The 12,089-nt window shown below is 40.5% G+C and overlaps 1 protein-coding gene across 1 annotated transcript in view; it reads left to right on the top strand.

Moving 5' to 3' along the window:
* The window catches only part of LOC117556733 (NLR family CARD domain-containing protein 3-like), a 72,756-nt gene that overhangs the window by 11,808 nt on the left and 48,859 nt on the right, over positions 1–12,089 (top strand). The window contains 3 exon segments of the mRNA XM_034232226.1: positions 4,774–4,876; positions 5,271–5,372; positions 6,441–6,545. Of these exon segments, the coding sequence (XP_034088117.1) occupies positions 4,809–4,876; positions 5,271–5,372; positions 6,441–6,545 (275 nt within the window). The 5' untranslated portion in view covers positions 4,774–4,808.

Consider the following 12,089-nt stretch of genomic DNA (forward strand, 5'->3'; position numbering starts at 1 on the left):
CTTGGTCACCTTTTCGCAAACTCCCCTCTGTAAACAGTGTTATCTGTGGAGTAGCGGTTTTCTGTAAGGGTTTCAATGTTTCCCTTTGTGGCTTACTTCCTGTGGTCCTCTGCACCCCACATCTGGATCAGACATTATCATCTTCCATTTTCTTCATCTACTCATCATTGTTTTTGCTCCCTGAACAGTTTGTTTAGTAGCTTCAGATATTGAAAAATAAAGAGTGTATATGCACATTTTGGTACCTTGAGACATTTCCCTCAGGGCTGGATACATTTTTAATGCAAGTGCAAGATGCTTCTCTTCAGGTGATAATTCTTCCTCTGTTCCTGATCAAGTCATGGACATGAATAACACAGATTTTCTATCACCCTGGTTCCTTATCTCCACATTGTTAGTTTCTGAGAATGGGTTTCAACATACTATTTTGGTTTTTGATATTTGATATTATTGTTCTGGTGTTAAGATAATTTTTTGAATCTCCCTCTTTTCTTAACAACTGGAGCTATGTCTATTTTAGATCCGACTTGGTTAAGAGTTGATTTATTCATTGGTGAGAGGAACACTATTTCCCTTGTGCTGGGGTGGGGGATGGGTAGCTTGCTTTGGGAGAGTTCCTTAAAATCTCCAGATCTTCCTCTGTGCTGAGGCCATAAAACTTTTAATGGTCTTTCGTGGTCTGCTCAAATTTTCTTCCCCTCCAGAGGTCACGCCTGTCTTTGACCCCGTGTGCTGCGTGTTTCTGCAGCACCTCGGGAGCAGAGAAAAGAGGAGACCTTTTTTTCCAAAAGTGCAAGCTCCATTCATGAGCAAAATAGCACCACATTTAACTCTCATTGACTTGTCTTTAAAGCGTTCTTTAAGGCTTAAATTGAGTTTTCTGTTGTGTAACAGAAAATCCCATTCCCAAACAGGGGTCAAAAGTAAATACTTTAGTTGATTTTGGTAAAGTATTTGAGCTTTAGCTTCGCAAAAACTTTCTCATATTAGTTTTGAAGATATTTTTGGGGCTTGATATCTGCTGATAGTTCCCACATAGGTTTTTTCTTAAAAGTACATTCAAAACAACCGGTATTTGTGGGTCATCTGATCACCACATCGCCTTCTGACAGTTTAATAGTCTTTATCATATTATCACACTGTGCTTGCATGCTAGGACCTATTCTCTTTTTCAGAGCTGCTGCTATTTCTCCTGCATGTTTTAGCTTCCTATTAGCAGGGTTTATTAACATGGTTTGTTGATCCAGTTTTAGGATTTTCAATATTTGACATTATTTATTTCCAACATTCCTTTTTCCTGAATATCATGTCTAACAATGTGTTTTTTCTTCTAGGAGTAGTAGATGGGATACTCCTAAATGGCATTTTTTGAGCTTTTATCCCTGTATGGTGGAGATAGGGTCTCAAACATTATACCACCTGCTTGTTGCTCTCTGTCAAACGGTAGTCTGACAGGAAAGTATTTTGGTCGCGGTACGCCCGTGGGTCTGGGCTAAGCTGACCAGGGCGGGCAGAAGCTCCGGATTTTGCTTCTGTGTATCCCCCCTGTGTGGTTGGCTCCGAGTCATTAAAAACTGCGTTCTAACCTCGTCTGCCATTTATTTTTGTTTGTTTGTTTAAAAAAACAACACAAAAATGTATTAAAGGGTTCAAGTTCACTCTTTTATACACATGCAAGTTCCTAGGCTTTACTCTCAACGGGTGATCAGTCCGACTATACCGTCACTTGGTTCTAAGTTCTCTTTCTGGATTCAGTTAGTACATGCGGGTACCTCAGCTAAGAGTTGTATGTACCGAGCTTCGAATTTTTTCAACAGCATAAGGTACCTTTAGACCTATGTTTATCTTTATTAAATCTCCCATTAACTCTTCCCCACGTTATGTTTTAACGCAAAAGTTCAAACCGCAACTCTTTGTCAAGTCCTACCTATAAGTTTCAAAGTAATTGGACAAGTACTGAGCAGTGCTCCTACGGCTGACTTCACTTTAGCCACCTAAACCTGTGTTAAAGGGACCACAGGCTTCTCAATTTGACTAGGGGAAAATGAACCTTCTTTAGCTTCTTTAATCAGACAGCTATATCCGATATAATATAACCCTCAGTCCGGTGCAATAGTATTAACTTAAATTACTACACTTTCAGGTTTAATTATATATATTCTAGGATTTGGGGTAGGTATTTTAACAAGACTTTCAGCCTGTATTTCGCTGATTTGTATTCCTCGACTTTTTTCACTAGGTCGTTTTGGTTCTTGTATTTTGACTCTGTAAAAATATTACTTTTCACAGAGCCCCACGTTGGGCGCCATGTTTAGAGTCGGAGAGGTCCTGATAATTTATTCCGGTAAATTACTCTGACCTACTAATTGACCTTTCCGAAGTTATTGAGTCTATGTAAGTTTGCTGCTTGGCTCAGATCCACCAACGTCAGCAAGATCTCACCTCTACTAACTTCCCGAAGAACCAAGGTTTCAATTAACTGCTGTTTCAATTCAGACAACTCTTTTTTAATCTGTTTAAGCGATCCCGAAGGATTTTGATATCAGTAAATGGAGTGTGCTCCTACCTAAGTGTGTGTGGCAGGGTGCAATCTTACCTTGGAAGCAGGAGAGGAGGGCACAGGTGTCTTTTAAATTATCCCAGTCCAAAAGGTGGGATCAGTTTATTTGAAGAAAAATAGGTCCAAACTAATACAGGGTTTTTACCTTCTCTCTCACAACATTATAATCATACTAACAAAAAACCGTGCTGTGATCATGTTCAAATGAAACTTTAATTCACAGTCTTACATTTATTACCAAAATGTTTTAATTTCAACTGCCCATTTCAGTTGTGACATTTTAAAATTCTCCCGATAGAATTTAGAGGTATTTCCTCGTAAAAAGACCGGTGACAATAAAAAGCGCATTCAACTTTTTGATTTCACCAACTCAATTCACATCAGTTTCATACCGTTTTTTCCGACACAGACGGCGGGTATAACATTTAAAAACCCATACCTATCTGCAATTTCGGAGGGGAGATTTTCCTCACAGATGGCAGTATTTATAATATTCATACACACATCTCTCATCAAATCATTCCACTCAGCCAACAACCAATACATTCGAGAGATATTTACCCCGTCTGGCAGGACCTTACCGAGAGCTATTAACCCAGCTCTCAAGCACACAGCCTACCCGGAGAGAGTCTACCAGGGGTCACCCCCCCTCTCTCTGCTCTCTCAAAAAACCAGTCTCTTTATGCTAAAAAAACTGGATCCTAAACCCAAAAAAACAAACTCCTCCTCTTCACCCAATTCAGTTGAAAACTGCGCATGCGCACTAATGTACAAGGCTAAACATGTCCCGACATGTTCCACAGCTGTTATGGGATAAGACACCCTTTCATATGAGGTAAAAAGGACATGAACTCTCTTTGGCCTCTAATGTTTCTCCAGTGTGAAGCCCCCCCCCCCTCCCTGTGGACTGCTGCCAGAGGAGAGGAAGAAAACTCAACCTAAACAAACCACTTTGTTTTGTTTATACTGTAACTATAGAAAAACCTAAAATATGAAGCATTTTCATTGTGGGTTATACAAGAATATAATTGATTATATTTGATTATAACTAACTTTCGTTTTTAAGTATTAAACATACTATGAAAACTCACAACAGTATACTATAGGACAGTAAACCAAAAATATCGTTTAAAACTTGAGAGATACAAAAATATGTATAAATATCTCGCCGAGGGCAGCAAATTGGTTAGAACGGGCCCTGATGGTGTAGGAAACGGGCTCCGTGTTACAAGACGGGTCGGGGGTTTGGCGGTACAGCTGCAGACTCTCTGCACACACACACACACACACACACACACACACACACACACACACACACACACACACACACACACACACACACACGCCTGCTATTTTAAGGTAAAGTCAACACATATCGACCCTAAATAAAGTCTATATTAAGAACGAGAGATGTTTTAACATATGGCTTAAACAAAAGACAAATGAGCGAGGGTGATGACGTCAGAGCCCCGGACAGCCCCGGCCCAATTTAACCCCTGCGCACAAGTATATCACAAGTTCATCCAAAAACCAGTTAAACTTGCACACCGGCGGAGGCAATGGGGCTCAAGAGGTTAAGCACTTCTTCTTTAGCGCCACATAGAGGACACTGGAGGTTGTTCAATCAGAATCGGAATCGGAATCAGAATTCAATTCAATTCAAAACCTTTATTTATCAGGTAAAATCCCATTGAGATCAATGATCTCTTTTTCAAGGGAGACCTGCAGCAGTAGGTTCCACAAGAAGACATAACAACATAAACAACAGAACAACAAAAGGACATCATACAGCAAAATGTACAGGATTACAATTTACATATTTAACCACAAGTACAGGTACCAACAGCCTCTGATTTTGTAGCATCCAACCGAGCTTTAAAAACATGTAGTGGTACTAGCTTGGTAATTTTCCATTCTTTTTGCAGACTGTTCCAAGTTAGTGGAGCTGCACATCTAAAAGCTCTCTTCCCTAAGACAGTCCTAGCACTTTATTAGTCCCACGGAGGGGACATTTGCGTAGTTACAGCAGGAAAAAAGACAGCGTAATATTACATATGTTAAATATGTGACATGCATTAAAAAAAAAGTACTAAGTTATGATATAATAAAAAGTTACATAATTAAAAATAATACACACCCTGTAACAGTTCTTAGGATTTAGCAGCCAGGTATATATTATACCTGGCCTGATGAGATAATGTGTGGTTCTCCAGCAGGTGGTTGTGTGTGTGAAGGTGTGAGCTCTGCTATGAATCCCTGTGAGGACACTGAACCCGCTCTGAGTGGGGACCCTGAACGCCTCACCAAAGCTCAGAGGTGAGATGAAGACCTCTGACTGTCCTCTTCTCCAGAGCTCAGCAGGCATTATTCACACTCAAAGCTGTGTGTGTGTGTGTGTGTGTGTGTGTGTGTGTGTGTGTGTGTGTGTGTGTGTGTGTGTGTGTGTGTGTGTGGTGTGTGTGTGTGTGTGTGTGTGTGTGTGTGTGTGTGTGTGTGTGTGTGTGTGTGTGTGTGTGTGTGTGTGTGTGTGTGTGTGTGTGTGTGTGTGTGTGTGTGTGTGTGTGTGTGTGTGTGTGTGTGTGTGTGTGTGTGTGTGTGTGTGTGTGTGTGTGTGTGTGTGTGTGTGTGTGTGTGTGTGTGTGTGTGTGTGTGTGTGTGTGTGTGTGTGTGTGTGTGTGTGTGTGTGTGTGTGTTGTGTGTGTGTGTGAAGCCCAGAGCAGCAGCCTGGACCTGGACCCAGCTGTGTGTCCATGAAGAGTGACCGGTCGAGGCGTGAACCAATCTATTTTAAAGGCCGCCCTTCAGAGACAGAGTAAGTGGACTTCATGTGACTTCATTATATCAGCAGCAGTAGAAAACATGTTGTTACTGAAGAACAGAGACTTCTTGTTGAAGCTGAGGGAGGGTCTACCGAGGTGTGTTCAGCCTGAAGTCAGAGTTTAACGTGTCAGAGAGGCTCGATAAAAGAAGCCTTCTATACCATTGCAGGTAGCACATATCAACACCTAATACAGCTCAATCTGTCCATCATTATGGTTCAGTTTCAGACCTTAATGTTCTTGAGTATATTGTTACTGTTAGTGCAATTTATGGCTCACCTACTTTAAATGTTAACACAGAGAGAGATCAGTAAAACACAAACACAGATATGGTTGTGATTCATTATTATTCAGTTGCGCAACAACAATAATAGTGGCCTTTTATTGTGGCCAGCCTAAGGCACACCTGTGCAATAATCATGCTGTCTAATCAGCATCTCGATATGCCACACCTGTGAGGTGGGATGGATTATCTCGGCAAAGGAGAAGTGCTCACTATCACAGATTCTTTCAGATTTGTGAACAATATTTGAGAGAAATGGTTATTTTGTGTTTATAGAAAATGTTTTAGATCTTTGAGTTCATCTCATGAGAAATGGGAGCAAAAATAAAAGTGTTGCGTTTATATTTTTGTTCAGTGTCGAACATTCCAGATGTCGAAAGGTCATTATCTCATGACATCTTTAGGAGTAATTAACTAACAAAGACTTAACTGTCACCTCAGGCCCTCTCTGTACTTCCTCTGACCTTGGCATCAGCTCACTTAAACTTGTATACATCTACTGATAATTAGCAACGAGACCCTAGGCCTCTCTAAATCTGTGTGACCTAACTCAATAACAGACTTGTTATAGCTTACCATGTGACCTTAATGAATAAGCGAGAAATACGCTGTCATGTAAGGAATCTGCCATAACATTACATTTGATGCATTGAAGCTGTAGAGTGAGCAGGTTCCGTTAGGAGGCAATAAGAGAGCATTTAAACACATGATAATAGGAATAGTATTTCAGACCATTGTGACGGTCCAGATTCATAACTGTTTGTTACTCATGTTTCAGGAGGAGGCTGGAGGAACCTGAGCCCAGCTGTGTGTCCATGAAGAGTGACTGGTCTATGGGGGAACCTATTCGCTTCAAAGATGGACGACACTCTGCTGGTCAAAGGTGAGGATTGAAAGTTGATAACCCCTTCATGGTACCTGCTGCTCTGGTTTCAGTTTATATCGACCCAGCTAAGAAAGTGTGGCTCTGTTGAATGTTCTTGGTGAGACACTTCTCTGGTTCCTTTATAATAAAAGCAGCTTTGAGCATTTACAGATGGAGCGCTCCATTTCAGACGCCTCCCCGTGCGGGTCCGTGATCGGCACGGGGTGGGCCCCTGCTGAAAAGGAAAACCCCCCCGCAGGATTTGAAACGCCCCCTTGATAAATACATTTAATTTTAATGAAACCAGCTGCAATGGATCATGGATCCACCAGGGGGAGCCGTGATTAAAAAGCTGCCACACTGGAACCCATGTGAAATAAACAGCTGATCTACAGGTATCTGATATAGCGGATATTTGTTAAGATCCATATGTCACGGATAGGATCATATTCTGTGCTAAATAAGAGACATGTAATCATTTACTAAACATCCCCATGTTTTTATTTAACAAAATCATGTTTAATTCACGTTGGTGTAAGTACAAAAGCATCGCTATGTTTTTAGATCAGGAAATGCATCCAGGCTCAAACAAACGATTTTCAATCATCATCCTCACTATCATTTAATGTATCATATGTTCGCGAGTTGAAATGAATGCACTAAATTTAATCCACGTGAGTTTACAACAACAAAAATAATCGCTTTGTTTTTATATCACATCCGACCGGAGGAAAATGCAGCACGGGTCTCACTACCGATCATCCTAATCCCACGGGCAAACAATAATATGTACAGTGTTAATAGTTTACCGTATTATTAGTATTATTAGTGTCTAATATTACTGGGGATTTCGGAATGGTAGCCTACTGGATTTTGATTTATTGTATCGGCTTCATATCGCAATATATTCCCGAAGTCTGAAATGCAAAAATGTCCCACATTAGGGCAATTCACCCTACATTTAATCATTCATACAAAATCATATTTCGTTTCTGTTTAACGAAATAAATGTGGTTTAATCCACATAATTTACTGTGTTAATTGTTTACTGTAGTATTGTGCACATTACTTTTCACTTTATTGCTTGTTGCACCTGGTTAGAAGCTAAACTGCATTTCGTTGTCTCAGTACCTGCAATATGTGCAATAACAATAAAGTTGAATCTAATCTTGAGCAGGAACAAATGTATTTAGGCTACTTAGTACATATCTGACATAAACGATTAAACACATTTGTGCATTCTTTAAACCGAGTCAAGCCGAGTCCGGAGGTGGCGGCACATTAAAGTGTGCACCTGATTGTTTAACTTGAAGGTGCCTGATGTGAACATTTCCAGAAGAACTCTAGCTTGAATGGCCTTTGTATGTATACAGTAGGCCTACACATAGGCGGCGCGTGAGGCTCAGGTTTGGGAAGGCTAAATAACTTTGTTTTCCATCTTACGCTGCCCGCCTCCGGCGTCTATAGAGAAGAGATCAACTCAGTGAAAGCACCGCCTGCTGACCGATCAGAGCTCAGTGTGCGGAGTTTAAATCTATCAAGTCATATTACAGGAAAAAGGAAATGCAGTTTAAACTGCCGTATGCAGAGAAGACGCCGACGTGTCGCACTTATCATTCATATTACACTGACATCACATCATCAATCAGATCATCGATCTCACATCGATATCACAATATTTCCTTATCTGAGTCAGCTTCTCGAGCCGTATCTGGCCGTGCAACACTTAGTTACATTGTCACATATACTGTATGCAGACGTATTATTTTAAGCAACACATTAAGTTGACGAAACACTCAACTCAAATGTAATAAAGTCAGATCCCCTCGTGTTTTAGATGGGGCAGTATCATAAAACTGTTGTACGCTTTCAAACACTCGGTAGTTTATTTTTTAACGAGTTGTTCTGTATTCTCCTTGCAGGTGCAACTATGTGGCTTGTATCCTGGATTATATGTTTAAGTCATCATGGATGTTTAAAGTTCATATTTGTCTAATATTAGTTTACTTTTCATTAATGAAGTATGACGCTGCGCTGTCAGTACACTTGTCCCTGTTTGTGATTGGTCAAATGTAGCTAACCCCGCCCCTTTCACGTGAACGCGTTCTCAGCTGGAGAGAGAAACCCTGGCTTGATTTACCGAGTTGATAACTAGCGCCGTAGGACCGCTAAGCGAGATCTCGTTTGTTAGGGTTAGTTAAGATAACTCAAGCATATCCAGGGTCTGTTGAACTGGCTTCGTGGTACAGGGCACAGGTGGCTGCATAGCAGCGCTAATGTCAAAGACATTATATTTTTATTTTACCAGGATGCAGTTACACAAATATTTGGGAAGGCTTAGCCTTCATAGCCTCCAGCACTCCAGCCTCCAGCCCCTGGGCCTACAGTATAGCCCAACCATGTACACCTTCCTTTTTTCCCGTCCAAAGTTTGAATTGGATAAAGGTAATGGTTATCGATGGTGCTTTTATAGCCTATTGTATAATAACTGTGTGATTTATATTGCTTTTCAAATGCATATGGCCACCCATTTACACTGCTCTTCCCGTCAAGAATATGAATAGAACTTAGTTAGATCACTTTACATTTCTGCAAATTAATTTTTAATCACACACGTCTCCCCGTCCCGAAAATTATACATAAAATAAAAAGAGGAAACCATTTTCAAGTTCAGTTTTCAACGTTTTATTTAAAATAACTGACATAACACAGACACCATACTGTAGGCCTATCTGCTGCGGAAACCAGGACGAGCTATTTCGGGATCTGTTTTTCGGGGGCTCCTCAGTCTCTCATTTACCCGGCTCCTGATTAGGACACATCCTGGGGATTGTGTTTACAAACATTGACCAGACCGTTCACCAGCCCCCACCCCCCATGTTGCCCATGCTGTCCTGTGTTGCGAACTCTTTGTTTAAAACGAATTGGCCATCGGAATGTGTGGAGGAATTCTCCCAAGGGTCACATTCCACAGCTCTCCCCCCACTCCTGTGATCTCCCATCCCCCAGTCTGTAGGTTTGTGTTTGCATATTGCTATCCCGTAATTCATACTGGTCCTCTGACGCACATACATTCTCCTTACAGTATACATACATAGGCTATATGAGTCCGTGTATCTACGGACCATTGGTTTTTCTTTATTAAACAAGTTAACGGAAGAGCGTCTGAGAGGCGTTTCTGCCCTTTTGCTTGTTACCTTACTAAATGGTCTAATGGTCAGTGGAGCGAGGGGGGGAGGCCCGCGAAACTCGCGGAAGTGATTTCAAAACAAAAAGCACTCGTTTGCTTGGAACAAAGAAAACGGCCAAGACACACATTGAGTCCAGAAAATGAATGTTATTAAGGGCTGTAAATATAATAAGCCTGTGTCTAAAATTGACAACAGGCTTATTATATTTACAGCCCTTAAGATACACGTTTGTGTTTAACAGCTGACCACTACCATGACATACTTTGTTTTAGTAGATTTCGCATGAGAGCAAAATGTATAAATATGAGCATTACATTATATGAATATGAGAACAACATGCATGAATGTGTGAGTGACAATATATGAATGTGTGCATTGAAATATGATAATATGAGAGCAAAATGTATAAATATGTGAGTGTATATATACGTGTGTGAGAGTGAAAATGTATGTATGTAAAAGGAGAATATATGTGTGTGAGAGTGAAAATATGCTGCATTTTGAATGTCCGATAGTCCACAATTTCCACCGGAAATATCAAACATTTAATAAAAGTGAAAAACAATGAACAAGACTTAACGTATTCATCATAATTAATTCTATTTATTTCGTTTGGATGTAGGATTTTTGACTTTGTTTAGAGCAGTGATCTTCTACTATATGAACATTTTGGACCCAAAATCACAACAACAAAAAAACGTAAAAACAGATTGAAAGTTTGATTGAGGTAGCATGGGATTTCATTCTGATAAGGCAAAAGTGTTATTTTAAATATAATACAAATATATATATACACATTATGTACAAAAATCTGTTTTTTCTGTCTTTATCTGTGCCACGCTTCAAAGCGGTTTCTGTCAATACGACACAGAGGGCAACATCACAGGTTCCTCCTCCTCCATGTCAAAAAACAAGCTTAAAGCTTGACTCACGTTCAGAGTTCTCTTCATCATAGTTGAATCTTCAAAACTCTAAATCTATCTAACTATATCTAAATTCTCAATGTTTGTCCGTCACTTTGCTTTAATCGCAGTGTCCCGCCGTCTCTCTTCGTCTCCCGCCGCCTGTCTTCGTATATCTTCGTCTCTCTCATTTCCCGCCGTCCCTCTTCGTCCCTCTTCGTGTCGTTTCGTATCACTCCGTTTACCTGATTACCTCACCCCCTCCCTGGTAAATACATCCCGTTGAGCAGAATCTACAGTTTCCAGTATTTTCCGTTTCGTAAAATGATAAAATACGGCGAAGATATTAAAATATGTGCTTCCATTATTCATACTTCTGAAATATATCTGTATTAACTTTATATCATCGTATGTCCGTGTTTATTGGGTCTTTTTGCATGAAACAAAGACTGGCATATAGTTTCAAGCCAGTACTTTCGACAGAAATACACATATACATCCTGTTGAGCAGGATCTACAGTTTCCAGTATTTTCCGTTTCGTAAAATGATAAAATACGGCGAAGATATTCAAATATGTGCTTCCATTTTTCATACTTTTGAAATGTATTAACTTTATATCATCGTCTCTCCGTGTTTACTGGGTCTCTTTGCATGAAACAAAGACTGGGATATAGTTTCAAGCCAGTACTTTCGACAGAAACACACGGCAATGTTGTCCGGACTGTTGTTATTATGCGGCACAGGTCATGTGATCTGATCACGCCGGCGTGACGGTCGACTCCAAAGGGTTAATATTAAATACATATAAGTATTTTTACAACTTGTATTTAGAAATACTCTGTTGTAATTATTGATGCATAAATGTGTTCATCCATTCAATGTGGCATCTGCTATTGTTGAACTGTTGTGAACGATTCATCTCTTGAATGCTCTTATGCTGACGTCATATCTGTCAATCTGTCAATCACACAGCTGGTTCTAATAAAGGGATCATTGCTGGCTCACTCGGGGAACTCAGTCAGTGTCATGTGAACTACAATGCAAGTGTGTGGCGTCTTTTATTTCTCCGTAGTATTAGTCCAAGGCTATCTAGACCTTTGCTGGTAATGGCTGCTGCGCCAACAGGTTATGGGCCCAGAAAGGATTTTGGAAACCGATGGAATCGTTTGTGCTTTGACGGAGATGAGAAAAACTATGAGTTGTGGGAATCAAAGTTTCTTGGCCACCTGCGTCTACAAGGGCTGAAAAGCACCATATTGAAAGAGCCTGACAGTGGCGGAGGCGAAGAGGACGCAGAAGAAGCCGCGGTAAGAGCTGCAGAAGATGCTGATAAAAATGAAGAAGTCTACGCTGAACTTATTCAATTGTTGGACGATACAAGTTTGTCTCTGGTCATGAGAGATGCAGCGGACGATGGGAGAAAGGCGTTGAAGATTCTGAGGGATCACTACGCAGGTACAGGAAAACC

Source organism: Gymnodraco acuticeps, unplaced genomic scaffold (genome assembly GCF_902827175.1).
Source record: "Gymnodraco acuticeps unplaced genomic scaffold, fGymAcu1.1, whole genome shotgun sequence".
Lineage (NCBI taxonomy): Eukaryota > Metazoa > Chordata > Actinopteri > Perciformes > Bathydraconidae > Gymnodraco > Gymnodraco acuticeps.